The 19,719-nt window shown below is 38.8% G+C and overlaps 1 protein-coding gene across 1 annotated transcript in view; it reads left to right on the forward strand.

The window, feature by feature from the left end:
• Positions 1-19,719, forward strand: part of LOC133562859 (homeobox protein aristaless-like 4) — a 105,882-nt gene that overhangs the window by 57,478 nt on the left and 28,685 nt on the right. Inside the window, exon 2 of the mRNA XM_061916663.1 lies at positions 9,216-9,529. Coding sequence (XP_061772647.1) covers positions 9,216-9,529 — 314 coding nt within the window. The remainder of the gene's footprint in view (positions 1-9,215; positions 9,530-19,719) is intronic.

The raw sequence follows: 19,719 nt of genomic DNA on the forward strand, positions 1-19,719 counted from the left end.
ACCATTTTGGGTTGCCGACCCCTGCCTTAGAGTTACATCTGTACCAGTAAAACAAATGCTGGCCAAAATTTGACCATAAAATCTATGGTAGTTCTTCTTACAGTGTATTACTGTACATCAAATCAACTTTATATATAAAAATAACATTTAAAAGTTACCACAGGGGTCGCCAAAGTTCTGTACAATTGTCAGGTTAAAAGAGAACACAAAAAACGAGCAAACACAACACAAACACAGCACGATAAAAAATAAAGAAAAAAATTAGATAAAACATAAATAGAAGAAAAACGGTTCGACTATTTTTTTAACCATACAATTATGTTTTTGTTTTGTTTTTAGAGTTTATCAGTGTAAATGGAAAATGTCACTACTGCTTTATTTATTCAAGGTAAAATTTTGGCGACAGAGGGGATTTTGTGTCATTTTGACAGCGTACAATTTGATTGAAGACTTGCTTTAAAATCAAAAGTCTAACAGATACTCAAGTATTTTACTTTATTTGAACAAAAACATGTGTTGCATTATTAGATAGTATTTACAATTTTCAAGATACGCAACAGCATGCAGTACATGTATTTTTTCTGTCAAAATGGGGAAAAATAATACTTTCTTTTTCTTAAAAATTGACAGTGCGCCTCATAACTCGGTGCACCTAAAGTTAAAGTTAAAGTAGCAATGAATGTCACACACATACTAGATGTGGGGAAATTACACTCTGCATTTAACCCATCACCCTTGATCACCCCCTGGGAGGTGAGGGGAGCAGTGAGCAGCAGCGGTGCCGCGCCCGGGAATAATTTTATGGTGATTTAACCCCCAATTCCAAGCCTTGATGCTGAGTGCCAAGAAGGGAGGTAATGGCTCCCATTTTTATAGTCTTTGGTATGACTCGGCCGGGGTTTGAACTCACGATCTACCCATCTCAGGGCAGACACTCTAACCACTAGTCCACTGAGTGGTCAGAGTGGTACGGAATAATTCTAATTGTGCTTACCGACCTCGAAGCAATTTTATTTGGTACATGGTGTAATGAGAAGTGTAACCAGTAGATGGCAGTCACACATAAGAGATCTGTGTAAATTGAACATTTGTTCTAGCTGCTGGTGGCCATGATTGTAAACAATGTTCATACTGGGCTACGTTAGCTGCTAACGTAGCGGTACGAGTGGGAATACAAGATAAATTAGGTGCGGATCTGGTAACAAATGAAGGAAGACTTAATTCCCAATAAAAAACAGCAGGGTTTCCATGGTCTGGCGGTGGTTCGGCTTCAAGTGGGAATATGTCCAACAGACAACCGTAATTTGTGGGGGGAAAAAGCGTTGCTATAAAAAGTAGCATGCAAAATTACCATGAATTGATTAACGTGGAACCCGACTTAAACAAGTTGAAAAACTTATTGGGGTGTTACCATTTAGTGGTCAATTGTACGGAATATGTACTGTACTGTGCAATCTACTAATACAATTTTCAATCAATCAATCAATCAAAGCATGACTGCTAATATGTAGCATCATTTGAAAAGTCACTCGCTAGAGAATGAAGAGACTTTAATAACGTCCGTAGTAAACATACCACATAGTGAAGGACCAATACTATTTGATTTACTATACCACAGCTCATTTTTATTTGACACTTAAAATGTCTGACAATCTTGCACTTTCTGTTTTGGAAATGACTTGAATGTTTGTGCCACTGCTTAATAACTGTTTAATAAATACACTTTTAGTTGTGATTTCCCTCTCTGCAAGAAAGTTTAAAAGTAGCATATATGAATGCAGTATGAAGAAGAATGTTTGAATGTAGACACATAGAATCATCATACTGCTGTCATTATATGCATCAAGTGTTCATTCAAGGCCAAGGCTAAATATCGTAATATATATCATATATCGCAATATGGCCTAAAAATATCGCGATATGAAAAAAAGGCAATATCGCCCAGCCCTAGTTTCAAGTCAACTCATCATGCTTGATTTATTACAGCATTGGGGAAGCCTGTAGTTGATGTTTATTATGTAAATGTTGTATTTGTATCAATATGTGAAGGCAGGGACCCTGCCATTCAAAACTAGGCTGCTACATTACTAATGATTCATCTAACTATCCATCAATCCATTTTCTACAGCTTATTCCCTTTTGGGGTCGCTGGCGCCTATCTCAGCTACAATCGGGCGGAAGGCGGGGTACACCCTGGGCAAGTCGCCACCTCATCGCAGGGCCAACACAGATAGACAGACAACATTCACACTCACATTCACACACTAGGGCCCATTTAGTGTTGCCAATCAACATATCCCCAGGTGCATGTCTTTGGAGGTGGGAGGAAGCCGGAGTACCCGGAGGGAACCCACGCATTCACGGGGAGAACATGTAAACTCCACACAGAAAGATCCCGAGCCTGGATTTGAACCCAGGACTGCAGGAACTTGGTATTGTGAGGCAGACGCACTAACCCCTCTGCCACCGTGAAGCCCTCATCTAACTATAGCTGACAATATAGCACAAGAGCAATAGGAGAGACTATTCATTCCTGAACACCATGGAGTTCATGTAAGCTTTATGATACACTTACATTATTATATACACTATCAGAGACAGAAACTCTTCATTTAACATAATGTCCTTTTTTGCTGCTCCACCACACCTCAATCAACACACACACACACACACACACACACACACAGAGCAAAATGAGCTAATGTTACGCTAAAAGCTAACTAGCCTTCACCTAAAGCCAGGACTGCGAGTGAGTTTGTTTCTAGAAGGTCATTGAGCTTATAGTGAAGTTAGTAGTAGTTGACTTGGAAGTGTTTAGTATAATTTTGGGAGAGTCCGCTGTTCACCTACTACACGCCTATCTGCTCAATGCTGAAGCGCTGACTACATGCTCTCTGAATACGCACTGCTGATTGGCTTGTTATCGCTCCGGTTGTAACCAATCAGATGGTTGTGTGGGAGGGACAATGCTGGGTGCTGTGCAGGAGACGGAGGCAGAACGGAGCAGAGCAGCTTGTTAAGACTTTAGCATAGGCGGCTACTTCATATGTCCGTGTGGAAACTCGTTCAGTACGCCTCCGCACCGAACCGAAACCCCCGTACCGAAACGGTTCAATACAAATATACGTACCGTTACACCCCTACAAAATACCCATTCTCAATTTGAACTGTTACTTCATCATTATTTTTCACCGATTCGAAAAATTCACATCATCGAGGACAATTGTGCTAGTAATGTTTGAAAAATTCCCGGTTTTCCCCTAAATTCCAGGAATTCCAAAATACCCATTCTGAATTGGAACTATTAGTACGTCAGCATTTTTCAATCGATTGGAAACCAACACCTTCTAGTACCAATGTTTTAAAAGTTACCCCGTTTCCTGAAATTTCCAGGAATTTTCCAATCAAATGCATGGACGTATTCATTATTCTACAATGCCCTAAATAATAATAAACAAAAAGGTGGTCATTTTTAAACCTGATTATGAGCAGTCAACCATCCACCTACACCACCTTCCCTCGTAGCCAACACAAAACATGTTTTCCCTTTCTCAAAATTACCCAGTTTTCCTGGAATTTCCTCCCCACTGAAAATGAGTGGGTATTAAACAATCTACGCCAATATTCGAACCCGCCACACACTCCACTCACCTTTAACAACCCAACTGCCATTTTCCAAGTTAAAATTTTTTTTTACAGAAAATCCCCCAAAATCTCGCATGGCGTAATGTTCTAAGTTCTTTCCTTTTATGCCAGATGACGTGGGTTCGACTCTCAGCAACAGCAGTGTCATTTAATGTTAGCAATTGTCTTACGAGAAGATTCCCTCCATAATTAGTGGTGGAGAGCTACTACGCTAGCTAAAGCTGCCCCTGGGGTAGACTTACCCTTTTATGGGTGCCACCCCGATAAAAAAAAAAGTCTGAAAACGCCACTGGCGCCGTCCCTGAAAATAGCTTATATAAAGTCAATTAATAAATGACAGGGTGCTTTATGTAAAAATAAAATAGTCGCCTTAGCAGACACACTAATTACAGATTTATTCATGACGGTCTGCGGTAGTTTTGTGGTTTCAGTGCATGATCGTGAAAAATTAAACACATGGGGCCTGATTTACTGAGATCCAAAGACCACGCGGCAACCCCCGTGTTGCGTGTGATCTACCAAGACTGCTTGTGCAGTGGAAAAGTGGTTCAGGCCGCCTTATTCAAATGAGGATTTTGCGTGTACTAAACGGGGCATCACCACAGAAACACTCATTTACTGCACATTTATGTTCTCCTGCTCCTACCTGTGGCGTTTTGCTATGTTGCAGGAGACATGTACCACTTTTTATGGGCATTTTAGAAGCAGCACATTTACAGGCACACCATATTTAGTTGGGGGTTTTTTTAAAGCTAAAAGGTGTGTGGGAGTGAGGCTCCACTTACTTTGTTCAACACAAAAATGCATACGTCTACAAATGTTTTTTATATATGAAATATTTGTATATGTTACATGTGAAAAAAATGAAAATTATTCAACAATAATGAAAGACACCAAAACATCAATTGAGTTGACTTTTAATCAGCCCCTTAAGTCCTCTAGCAGCTATAAAATTATAAAATGATGTTGTTGAATAGACAATATGGCTAATCATTTTTTATTTCTACCGTGCAAAATGTTGACACACACACGTAGGTTGGAGGATTCTCGTCTGTCCGTCCACTAGCACTAGAGATGTCTGATAATATGGGACTGCCGATATTATCATCCGATAAATGCTTTAAAATGTAATATCAGAAATTATCGGTATCGGTTTCAAAAAGTAAGATTTATGACTTTTTCAAATACCGCTGTATGGAGTGGTACACGGACGTAGGGAGAAGTACAGAGCAGTTGCGTCTCCCAGTCACACTTAACAACCCTCCCCATCTTCCCGGGAGGCTCCAGAATTTCACTGCCCCCTCCTGAATATCTCCCGGGGCCACCATTCTCCTGATTTCCACGCAGACAACAATTTCCGGGACGTGCCTTTGCGTCCCGGCCCAATCACATAATATCTACGGCTTTTCACACACACAAGTGAATGCAACGCATACTTGGTCAATGGCCATACAGGTCACACTGAGGGTGGCCGTATAAACAACTTTAACACTGTTACAAATATGCGCCACACTGTAAAGCCACACCAGACAAGAATGACAAACACATTTCGGGAGAACATCCGCACCGTAACACAACAGAACAAATATCCAGAACCCCTTGCAGCACTAACTCTTCTGGGTTGCTACAATATAAACCCCCCCCCCCCCCCACCAAAATTCCAAGCTGCTGTTTTGAGGCATGTTAAGATAAATAATGCACTTTGTGACTTCAATAATAAATATGGCAGTGCCATGTTGGCATTTTTTTTCCATAACTTGAGTTGATTTATTTTGGAAAAACTTGTAACATTGTTTAATGCATCCAGCAGGGCATCACAACAAAATGAGGCAGAATAATGTGTTGATTCCATGACTATATATATATATATATATATATATATGTTGATATCGGAATCGGTCATGAAGAGTTGGACAATATCGGAATATCGGATAATGGCAAAAAAGCCATTATTGGACAGTTGTTGCTAGCACCAATCCTGCAGTCAGTTTGCACGTCCGTCTAAAAAGTGCTAAAAAAAAAAAAGGAAAATAGTACTTGATGAGCATTGCTAAAAAATATTGCACTGCTATATATATATATATATATATATATATATATATATATATATATATATATATATATATATATATATATATATATATATATATGCGTATTGATGTCTTGTTATTCCACTACCGATGCGTATTGATGTCTTGTTATTCCACTACTGATGCATATTGATGTCTTGTTATTCCACTACTGATGCATATTGATGTCTTGTTATTCCACTACTGATGCATATTGATGTCTTGTTATTCCACTACCGATGCATATTGATGTCTTGTTATTCCACTACCGATGCGTATTGATGTCTTGTTATTCCACTACTGATGCATATTGATGTCTTGTTATTCCACTACTGATGCGTATTGATGTCTTGTTATTCCACTACTGATGCATATTGATGTCTTGTTATTCCACTACCGATGCGTATTGATGTCTTGTTATTCCACTACTGATGCGTATTGATGTCTTGTTATTCCACTACTGATGCGTATTGATGTCTTGTTATTCCACTACTGATGCATATTGATGTCATGAGAGCCTGTTTTACGGTTAAAATATTGTTGTTTTTTTTCAATTAGTCTCTCAGTTGCTTTCCAGCAATTGTCTTTTTCTCTCTGTCCTCACTCGCTCTCTGGCTCCAGCCCCAACGCTGTCCCTCCTCCTGGCTGCTGCTTATAACAGAGCGACATGTGTTTAGATAAAAAGGCCCAGGTGGGCCTCCTACACACCTGTCGCTGATTTCGAGGCCGGTCCTGGCAACATCCCGCTTTGCTGCAGGCCCGCAGGCCACGCCCCCTCCGCACTTAACTTCAGAATAACAATGTTAATACAAAGAATAAGAGACCTATTATACTCTGGAAATGTTGGTCTTACTTAAATTTAGTTGTGTTCAGTGTTAAAAAAAATATTATATGGCTCTTGGGGAAAAACATTTTAAAATATTTGGCTTCTTGGCTTTCTCAGACAAAAAGGTTCCCAACCCCTGCAGTAGTGGAATAACAAGACATCAATACGCATCAGTAGTGGAATAACAAGACATCAATACGCATCAGTAGTGGAATAACAAGACATCAATATGCATCAGTAGTGGAATAACAATACATCAATACGCATCAGTAGTGGAATAACAAGACATCAATATGCATCAGTAGTGGAATAACAAGACATCAATATGCATCAGTAGTGGAATAACAAGACATCAATATGCATCAGTAGTGGAATAACAAGACATCAATACGCATCAGTAGTGGAATAACAAGACATCAATACGCATCAGTAGTGGAATAACAAGACATCAATACGCATCGGTAGTGGAATAACAAGACATCAATATGCATCAGTAGTGGAATAACAAGACATCAATACGCATCAGTAGTGGAATAACAAGACATCAATATGCATCAGTAGTGGAATAACAAGACATCAATATGCATCAGTAGTGGAATAACAAGACATCAATACGCATCGGTAGTGGAATAACAAGACATCAATATGCATCGGTAGTGGAATAACAAGACATCAATATGCATCAGTAGTGGAATAACAAGACATCAATATGCATCAGTAGTGGAATAACAAGACATCAATACGCATCGGTAGTGGAATAACAAGACATCAATACGCATCAGTAGTGGAATAACAAGACATCAATATGCATCAGTAGTGGAATAACAAGACATCAATATGCATCAGTAGTGGAATAACAAAACATCAATACGCATCGGTAGTGGAATAACAAGACATCAATATGCATCGGTAGTGGAATAACAAGACATCAATATGCATCGGTAGTGGAATAACAAGACATCAATATGCATCAGTAGTGGAATAACAAGACATCAATATGCATCAGTAGTGGAATAACAAGACATCAATACGCATCAGTAGTGGAATAACAAGACATCAATACGCATCGGTAGTGGAATAACAAGACATCAATACGCATCGGTAGTGGAATAACAAGACATCAATATGCATCGGTAGTGGAATAACAAGACATCAATACGCATCGGTAGTGGAATAACAAGACATCAATACGCATCGGTAGTGGAATAACAAGACATCAATACGCATCAGTAGTGGAATAACAAGACATCAATATGCATCAGTAGTGGAATAACAAGATATCAATATGCATCAGTAGTGGAATAACAAGACATCAATATGCATCAGTAGTGGAATAACAAGACATCAATATGCATCAGTAGTGGAATAACAAGACATCAATACGCATCGGTAGTGGAATAACAAGACATCAATACGCATCGGTAGTGGAATAACAAGACATCAATATGCATCGGTAGTGGAATAACAAGACATCAATACGCATCGGTAGTGGAATAACAAGACATCAATACGCATCGGTAGTGGAATAACAAGACATCAATACGCATCAGTAGTGGAATAACAAGACATCAATACGCATCAGTAGTGGAATAACAAGACATCAATATGCATCGGTAGTGGAATAACAAGACATCAATACGCATCAGTAGTGGAATAACAAGACATCAATACGCATCAGTAGTGGAATAACAAGACATCAATACGCATCAGTAGTGGAATAACAAGACATCAATACGCATCGGTAGTGGAATAACAAGACATCAATACGCATCGGTAGTGGAATAACAAGACATCAATATGCATCAGTAGTGGAATAACAAGACATCAATATGCATCAGTAATGGAATAACAAGACATCAATATGCATCGGTAGTGGAATAACAAGACATCAATATGCATCAGTAATGGAATAACAAGACATCAATATGCATCAGTAGTGGAATAACAAGACATCAATATGCATCAGTAGTGGAATAACAAGACATCAATATGCATCAGTAATGGAATAACAAGACATCAATACGCATCGGTAGAGGAATAACAAGACATCAATATGCATCAGTAGTGGAATAACAAGACATCAATATGCATCAGTAGGGGAATAACAAGACATCAATATGCATCGGTAGTGGAATAACAAGACATCAATATGCATCAGTAGTGGAATAACAAGACATCAATATGCATCAGTAGTGGAATAACAAGACATCAATATGCATCAGTAGTGGAATAACAAGACATCAATATGCATCAGTAGTGGAATAACAAGACATCAATATGCATCAGTAGTGGAATAACAAGACATCAATACGCATCAGTAGTGGAATAACAAGACATCAATATGCATCAGTAGTGGAATAACAAGACATCAATATGCATCAGTAGTGGAATAACAAGACATCAATACGCATCAGTAGTGGAATAACAAGACATCAATATGCATCGGTAGTGGAATAACAAGACATCAATATGCATCAGTAGTGGAATAACAAGACATCAATATGCATCGGTAGTGGAATAACAAGACATCAATATGCATCAGTAGTGGAATAACAAGACATCAATATGCATCGGTAGTGGAATAACAATACATCAATGTGCTTCTCTCAGTATTCAAACAATCCAAATAAAAAAAAACGCATGACTCTCACCTATCCTTTCATCTGTTGACGCAGGAAAAGACAACAACGGCCTGACAGAGTCCGAGCTGCCCTCTGGTGTCGACGCCCCCGGGATGGAAGGCAGCTACCTAAACCTGAAGGAAAGTGGCGTGAAGGGGCCGAGCGAGCGTCCGGGTTCAGATCTTTCCAGCCCCCTGGACAAAAACGAGGTTGAGAGCAACAAAGGCAAGAAGCGGCGCAATCGCACAACGTTTACAAGCTACCAGCTGGAGGAGCTGGAGAAGGTCTTCCAGAAGACTCACTACCCAGACGTGTACGCCCGCGAGCAGCTGGCGCTGAGGACCGACCTGACGGAAGCTCGAGTGCAGGTGAGGTTGGGGGATTGATGATCACATGACATGCGGGATATTGTACTTTCTAGTGTTGTACGGTATAGCGGTACTAGTATAGCATCATGGTGCTAATGAAGTAAAAACGGTACTTTACTCGCTTGGAAAGTAGCGGTTCCCAAGCATGACGGCACGTCATCGTGACATTGCTGGTTTTACGAGCATGTTCGGCAGTGCACAATCACAGAGTACTTACAAGCAGACACAGTGTGTAGACAGAAAAGGGAGAACGGACGCATGTTGGCCTAAAAACTGACAATAAAGGTGAAGTTATAACACCGAAACATCCTCAGGATGAGGTACTTTAAGACATGGCTAGCTAGCTAGCAGCAAACATCCATCTGCAGTGTTTTAGCTACTTCTAAATCACTAATCCACGGCTCTACGTCGACAAATTAAGTAACTTTTCATATAAGTTGCATCTCTGCAGGACGAGGAATAGCTAAACATACTTCACCGAACACCGTAGTGCAGACCTGGGCAATTATTTTGACTCAAGTGGCCAAATTTAGAGAAAAAGATGTGTCTGGGGGCCAGTATATCTATCCATCATAAGCTGTGAAAATCTGCTGTACAGAATGTGAGCTTGGGTCCTGTTATCAGAAACACTAATACAAAACCTCACAATAATGTCTGATTAAATGCTAACAAGGTTATGACCAACTGCTTGAAAAAACGGAATGGAATTTTACATTTTCTACTGAATGAGACACAGAATGTACATGAAAATAAAGAATGAGGGATTTACAATATTAACTATGAAGGGTAAAACAATGAATATTGACAACATATGAACATCACCCCCCCCCCCCTCCAGCCACATGTTTTATGATCAAGTGAAACGAAACAAAGATACAAAAAAAATAGCCAAATATGAACAATGAGCATAGTAACTAATTAGATGACCATAGTAACTAATTAGATGACCATAGTAACTAATTAGATGACCATAGTAACTAATTAGATGAGCATAGTAACTAATTAGATGAGCATAGTAACTAATTAGATGACCATAGTAACTCATTAGATGACCATAGTAACTCATTAGATGACCATAGTAACTAATTAGATGACCATAGAAACAAATTAGATGACCATAGTAACTTATTAGAGGACCATAGTAACTCATTAGATGACCATAGTAACTCATTAGATGACCATAGTAACTCATGAGATGACCATAGTAACTCATTAGATGACCATAGTAACTCATGAGATGACCATAGTAACTCATTAGATGACCATAGTAACTCATGAGATGAGCATAGTAACTCATGAGATGACCATAGTAACTCATTAGATGACCATAGTAACTCATGAGATGACCATAGTAACTCATGAGATGACCATAGTAACTAATTAGATGACCATAGTAACTAATTAGATGACCATAGTAACTAATTAGATGACCATAGTAACTAATTAGATGACCATAGTAACTAATTAGATGAGCATAGTAACTAATTAGATGACCATAGTAACTCATGAGATGACCATAGTAACTCATTAGATGACCATAGTAACTCATTAGATGACCATAGTAACTCATGAGATGACCATAGTAACTCATTAGATGACCATAGTAACTAATTAGATGACCATAGTAACTAATTAGATGACCATAGTAACTAATTAGATGACCATAGTAACTAATTAGATGAGCATAGTAACTCATTAGATGACCATAGTAACTCATGAGATGACCATAGTAACTCATGAGAGGACCATAGTAACTAATTAGATGACCATAGTAACTAATTAGATGACCATAGTAACTAATTAGATGACCATAGTAACTAATTAGATGAGCATAGTAACTAATTAGATGAGCATAGTAACTAATTAGATGACCATAGTAACTCATTAGATGACCATAGTAACTCATTAGATGACCATAGTAACTCATTAGATGACCATAGTAACTAATTAGATGACCATAGAAACAAATTAGATGACCATAGTAACTCATTAGATGACCATAGTAACTCATTAGATGACCATAGTAACTAATTAGATGACCATAGTAACTAATTAAATGACCATAGTAACTTATTAGATGACCATAGTTACTAATTAGATGACCATAGTAACTAATTAGATGAGCATAGTAACTAATTAGATGACCATAGTAACTATTTAGATGAGCATAGTTACTAATTAGATGAGCATAGTAACTAATTAGATGACCATAGTAACTCATTAGATGACCATAGTAACTCATTAGATGACCATAGTAACTCATTAGATGACCATAGTAACTCATTAGATGACCATAGTAACTCATTAGATGACCATAGTAACTCATTAGATGACCATAGTAACTCATTAGATGACCATAGTAACTAATTATATGAGCATAGTAACTAATTAGATGACCATAGTAACTCATTAGATGACCATAGTAACTCATTAGATGACTATAGTAACTCATTAGATGACCATAGTAACTCATTAGATGACCACAGTAACTAATTAGATGACCACAGTAACTAATTAGATGACCATAGTAACTCATTAGATGACCATAGTAACTCATTAGATGACCATAGTAACTAATTAGATGACCACAGTAACTAATTAGATGACCACAGTAACTAATTAGATGACCACAGTAACTAATTAGATGACCACAGTAACTAATTGGATGACCATAATTACTAATTAGATGACCACAGTAACTAATTAGATGACCATAGTAACTAATTACATGACCACAGTAACTAATTAGATGACCACAGTAACTACTTAGATGACCATAGTAACTAATTACATGACCACAGTAACTAATTAGATGACCATAGTAACTAATTAGATGACCATAGTAACTAATTAGATGACCACAGTAACTAATTAGATGACCACAGTAAATAATTAGATGACCATAGTAACTAATTAGATGACCACAGTAACTAATTAGATGACCATAGTAACTTATTAGATGACCATAGTTACTAATTAGATGACCATAGTAACTCATTAGATGAGCATAGTAACAAATTAGATGACCATAGAAACAAATTAGATGACCATAGTAACTCATTACATGACCATAGTAACTCATTAGATGACCATAGAAACTCATTAGATGACCATAGTTACTAATTAGATGACCATAGTAACTAATTAGATGACCATAGTAACTCATTAGATGACCATAGTAACTCATTAGATGACCATAGTAACTAATTAGATGACCACAGTAACTAATTAGATGACCACAGTAACTAATTAGATGACCATAGTAACTAATTAGATGACCACAGTAACTAATTAGATGACCACAGTAACTAATTAGATGACCATAGTAACTAATTAGATGACCACAGTAACTAATTAGATGACCACAGTAACTACTTAGATGACCATAGTAACTAATTACATGACCACAGTAACTAATTAGATGACCATAGTAACTAATTAGATGACCATAGTAACTAATTAGATGACCACAGTAACTAATTAGATGACCACAGTAAATAATTAGATGACCATAGTAACTAATTAGATGACCACAGTAACTAATTAGATGACCATAGTAACTTATTAGATGACCATAGTTACTAATTAGATGACCATAGTAACTAATTAGATGAGCATAGTAACTAATTAGATGACCATAGTAACTATTTAGATGACCATAGTTACTAATTAGATGACCATAGTAACTATTTAAAGGACCATAGTAACTAATTAGATGACCATAGTAACTATTTAGATGACCATAGTAACTAATTAGATGATCATAGTTACTAATTAGATGACCATAGTAACTATTTAAAGGACCATAGTAACTAATTAGATGACCATAGTAACTATTTAGATGACCATAGTAACTAATTAGATGATCATAGTTACTAATTGGATGACCATAATTACTAATTAGATGACCATAGTTACTAATTAGATGACCATAGTAACTATTTAAAGGACCATAGTAACTAATTAGATGACCATAGTAACTAATTAGATGACCATAGTAACTATTTAGATGACCATAGTAACTAATTAGATGACCATAGTAACTAATTAGATGACCATAATTACTAATTAGATGACCATAGTTACTAATTAGATGACCACAGTAACTAATTAGATGACCACAGTAACTAATTAGATGACCATAGTAACTAATTAGATGACCACAGTAACTAATTAGATGACCATAGTAACTAATTAGATGAGCATAGTAACTTATTAGATGACCATAGTTACTAATTAGATGACCATAGTAACTAATTAGATGAGCATAGTAACTAATTAGATGACCATAGTAACTATTTAAAGGACCATAGTAACTAATTAGATGAGCATAGTTACTAATTAGATGACCATAGTAACTCATTAGATGACCACAGTAACTAAGTAGATGACCACAGTAACTAATTAGATGACCATAGTAACTTATTAGATGACCACAGTAACTAATTAGATGACCACAGTAACTAATTAGATGACCATAGTAACTAATTAGATGACCACAGTAACTAATTAGATGACCACAGTAACTAATTAGATGACCATAGTAACTAATTAGATGACCACAGTAACTAATTAGATGACCACAGTAACTACTTAGATGACCATAGTAACTAATTACATGACCACAGTAACTAATTAGATGACCATAGTAACTAATTAGATGACCATAGTAACTAATTAGATGACCACAGTAACTAATTAGATGACCATAGTAACTAATTAGATGACCACAGTAACTAATTAGATGACCATAGTAACTAATTAGATGACCACAGTAACTAATTAGATGACCATAGTAACTAATTAGATGACCACAGTAACTAATTAGATGACCATAGTAACTAATTAGATGACCATAGTAACTAATTAGATGACCACAGTAACTAATTAGATGACCATAGTAACTAATTAGATGACCACAGTAACTTATTAGATGACCATAGTTACTAATTAGATGAGCATAGTAACTAATTAGATGAGCATAGTAACTAATTAGATGAGCATAGTAACTAATTAGATGACCATAGTAACTATTTAGATGACCATAGTTACTAATTAGATGACCATAGTAAGTATTTAAAGGACCATAGTAACTAATTAGATGACCATAGTAACTATTTAGATGACCATAGTAACTAATTAGATGATCATAGTTACTAATTAGATGACCATAATTACTAATTATATGACCATAGTTACTAATTAGATGACCATAGTAACTATTTAAAGGACCATAGTAACTAATTAGATGACCATAGTAACTATTTAAAGGACCATAGTAACTCATTAGATGACCATAGTAACTATTTAAAGGACCATAGTAACTCATTAGATGACTCTTAACGGGCCGCATGTGGCCCCCTGGCCTTATTTTGCCCAAATCTGCCGTAAGAGGATACAGTAGCTCACAAAGCTAGCGCCTGAATGTAAACAAACACCATGGGTGGATCGAGTCCGTACATCCACTGTAATGATATCGAGTACAATAACGTATCTCATTGATACTAGTATGAATTACATCGTAGGGATGGGCGATATTGGCTTTTATTAATATCGCGATATTTTTATGCCATATTGCGATATACGATATATATTACGATATTTAGCCTTGGCCTTGAATGAACACTTGATGCATATAATGACAGCAGTATGATGATTCTATGTGTCTACATTCAAACATTCTTCTTCATACTGCATTCATATATGCTACTTTTAAACTTTCATGCAGAGAGGGAAATCACAACTAAGTCAATTGACCAAAAGTGTATTTATTAAATACTCTTCATTCTCTCACGGGTGACTTTTTAAATGAAAGAACAAATTAATAGTGTTGCTACCTTTTTGTAGTAACACTTCTGCTGCATACTTTGTATATTGCTGTTGTCTGCTTAATATCTTCCCGCTTGAAGCCAAACCACCGCCAGATGATGGATCCCCTGCTCTTTATTTTGGGCATTTATTGTTCTTCCTCCATTTGTGATCAGTTTCGCACCTTCTCTCTCTTGTATTGTCACAATCTCTGCTCCGCTTGCACGACCTGCCTCAGCTAACGTTAGCCATGCTGCTACCTCAGTATGTGACGTATGTAAGAAGGCGGGCTAGTTTTACATCTCTGTGAGAAGGAGGGACGAGAAGGAGTGAGAAACGCCAGTAATGTAATGCACGCAGTTAAAAGCAACTGTGTGAGAACGTATAAGCGAATTTTACGATAGTCATTTTTCATTTTATAGGTTTTACTACTTACGTATAAAATACTACACGGTCTAGCTCCATCTTATCTTGCCGATTGTATTGTACCATATGTCCCGGCAAGAAATCTGCGTTCAAAGGACTCCGGCTTATTAGTGATTCCCAAAACCCAAAAAAAGTCTGCGGGCTATAGAGCATTTTCCGTTCGGGCTCCAGTACTCTGGAATGCCATCCCGGTAACAGTTCGCGATGCCACCTCAGTAGAAGCTTTTAAGTCTCACCTTAAAACTCATTTGTATACTCTAGCCTTTAAATAGACTCCCTTTTTAGACCAGTTGATCTGCCGTTTCTTTTCTTTTTCTTCTATGTCCCACTCTCCCGTGTGGAGGGGGTCCGGTCCGATCCGGTGGCCATGTAGTGCTCGCCTGTGTATCGGCTGGGGACATCTCTGCGCTGCTGGTCCGCCTACGCTTGGGATGGTTTCCTGCTGGCTCCGCTGTGAACGGGACTCTCGCTGCTGTGTCTTAGATCCTCTTTGGACTGGACTCTCGCGACTGTGTTGTATCCATTGTGGATTGAACTTTCACAGTATCCTGTTAGATCCGCTCGACATCCATTGCTTTCCTCCTCTCTAAGGTTCTCATAGTCATCATTGTCACCGACGTCCCACTGGGTCATTATTGTCACCAATGTCCCACTGGGTGTGAGTTTTCCTTGCCCTTATGTGGGCCTACCGAGGATGTCGTGGTGGTTTGTGCAGCCCTTTGAGACACTAGTGATTTAGGGCTATATAAGTAAACATTGATTGATTGATTGATATCACACAGAGACAAACCTGCGATATATCCTTTATATCTATACATCCCTATTATATCGATATTTTTTAAACATTTTTTTTTTCCTTTTTATGTTTATTAACTCAGGAAATATGCCCCTGGACACATGAGGACTTGGAATATGACCAATGTATGTGTCATGATCCGTCAGCCAGGTCATGGCATGGTTTGGGTTTGGTAGTTTTTCTGTTTTAGTCTGGTCCTTGTTTTCTTTTGGTTTCCATGGGCACTGATCCTCTTCACCTGTCTTAGTTTTGCAATTAGTGTTCCCACCAGGTGTTTGGGTTAGTCACTCCCCTTCATAGTTTCCTGTCACCTAGCAGTAGTTGCTGGGTCAATGTTTACGTTCTCCAGGTTTTCTCCTCGCTCTCGAGATAATTCTACACAATACAATTCCTCGTTTTTCCACCGTTGGTGACATTTTGGTTTTGTTTTAGCTCCACGCTTGCTAGCATCCTTAGTTTTGTATTTTCGTCCTGCGTTTAATTTATTAAAGAAAGCTTAATCTTACCTGCTTGTTTCCTGCGTTGGAGGGGAACACGACAATCGCAGCCATGCGACAAAGGCGTAACAGTATGATCCTGTAACTACTTGGTATCGGATCGGTACCTAAATGTGTGGTATCATCCAAAACTAATGTAAAGTATCCAAACAACAGAAGAATAAGTGATAATTACATTTTTACAGAAGTGTAGATAGAACATGGATGAGATTGATTGATTGATTGATTGATTGATACTTTTATTATTAGATTGCACAGTACAGTACATATTCCGTACAATTGACCACTAAATGGTAACACCCCAATAAGTTTTTCAACTTGTTTAAGTCGGGCTCCACGTTAATCAATTCATGGTCGGAGTCAATTCAACGCCCGGAGTTCCTTAAGACTCTGGATGCTGTGGGTCTGTCTTGGTTGACAAGACTCTGTAGCATCACGTGGACATCGGGGGCGGTACCTCTGGATTGGCAGACCGGGGTGGTGGTCCCTCTCTTTAAGAAGGGGGACCGGAGGGTGTGTTCCAATTATCGTGGGATCACACTCCTCAGCCTTCTTGGTAAGGTTTACTCAGGTGTACTGGGGAGGAGGCTACGCCGGATAGTCCAACCTCGGATTCAGGAGGAACAGTGTGGTTTTCGTCCTGGTCGTGGAACTGTGGACCAGCTCTATACTTTTGGCAGGGTTCTTGAGGGTGCATGGGAGTTCGCCCAACCAGTCTACATGTGCTTTGTGGACTTGGAGAAGGCATTGGACTGTGTCCCTCAGGAAGTCCTGTGGGGAGTGCTCAGAGAGTATGGGGTATGGGACTGTCTGATTGTGGCGGTCCACTCCCTGTATGATCAGTGCCAGAGCTTGGTCAGCATTGCCGGCAGTAAGTCGGACACGTTTCCAGTGAGGGTTGGACTCCGCCAAGGCTGTCCTTTGTCACCCATTCTGTTCATAACTTTTATGGACAGAATTTCGAGGCGCAGTCAAGGCGTTGAGGGCATCCGGTTTGGTGGCTGCAGGATTAGGTCTCTGCTTTTTGCAGATGATGTGGTCCTGATGGCTTCATCTGGCCGGGATCTTCAGCTCTCTTCAGCAGCCGAGTGTGAAGCGACCGGGATGAGAATCAGCACCTCCAAGTCTGAGTCCATGATTCTCGCCCGGAAAAGGGTGGAGTGCCACCTCCGGGTTGGGGAGGAGACCCTGCCCCGAGTGGAGGAGTTCAAGTACCTCAGAGTCTTGTTCACAAGTGAGGGAAGAGTGGATGGTGAGATCGACAGGCGGATCGGTGCAGCGTCTTCAGTAATGCGGACGTTGTATCGATCCGTTGTGGTGAAGAAGGAGCTGAGCCGGAAGGCAAAGCTCACAATTTACCGGTCGATCTACGTTCCCATCCTCACCTATGGTCATGAGCTTTGGGTCATGACCGAAAGGATAAGATCACGGGTACAAGCGGCCCAAATGAGTTTCCTCCGCCGTGTGGCGGGTCTCTCCCTTAGAGATAGGGTGAGAAGCTCTGCCATCCGGGAGGAACTCAAAGTAAAGCCGCTGCTCCTTCACATCGAGAGGAGCCAGATGAGGTGGTTCGGGCATCTGGTCAGGATTCCACCCGAACGCCTCCCTAGGGAGGTGTTTAGGGAACGTCCAACCGGTAGGAGGCCACGGGGAAGACCCAGGACACGTTGGGAAGACTATGTCTCCCGGCTGGCCTGGGAACGCCTCAGGATCCCCCGGGAAGAGCTGGACGAAGTGGCTGGGGAGAGGGAAGTCTGGGCTTCCCTGCTTAGGCTGCTGCCCCCGCGACCCGACATCGGATAAGCGGAAGAAGATGGATGGAGGTAGATAGAACATGTTGAAACGGAAAATAAGCAGATATTAACAGTAAATGAACAAGTAGATTCCATCCATCCATTTACCACCGCTTGTCCCTTTTTTGAGGGTCACAGGGGGTGCTGGCGCCTATCTCAGCTGCATTCGGCCGGAAGGCGGTGTACACCCTGGACAAGTCGCCATCTCATTAACAAGTAGATTAATAATCCATTTTTAAAGTTTGTCCTTTATAATATTGACAGAATAATAGGTGTATAAATAACAGAATATGTTACTGCATATGTCAGCAGACTAATTAGGAGTCTTTGTCTACTTACTACTAAAAGACAAGTTGTCTAGTATGTTCACTATTTTATTTACAGACAAACTTGCAAGATAAACATATGTTTAATGTACTCTAAGATATTTTGTTAAAATAAAGCCAATATTGGCATTTTGTGGTCCCCTTTATTTACAAAATTATTTTGTGTTTTCTGCATGTTAAACTAATCATTATGTGTGAAATGTTGTCTTTATTTATATTTTGGGGCGTCTGCAAGTAATTAATAGGATTGGTTTAATGCAGTGGTTCTCAAATGGGGTACGCATACCCATGGGGGTACTTGAAGGTATGCCAAGGGGTACGGGAGATTTTTCAAAATAATTCTAAAGATAGCAACAATTCAAAAATCCTTTATAAATATATTTATTGAATAATACTTCAACAAAATATGAATGTAAGTTCATAAAGTGTGAAAAGAAATGCAACAATGCAATATTGAGTGTTGACAGCTAGATTTTTTGTGGACATGTTCCATAAATATTGATGTTAAATATTTCTTTTTTTGTGAAGAAATGTTTAGAAGTAA

Source organism: Nerophis ophidion, linkage group LG12 (assembly GCF_033978795.1).
Source record: "Nerophis ophidion isolate RoL-2023_Sa linkage group LG12, RoL_Noph_v1.0, whole genome shotgun sequence".
Lineage (NCBI taxonomy): Eukaryota > Metazoa > Chordata > Actinopteri > Syngnathiformes > Syngnathidae > Nerophis > Nerophis ophidion.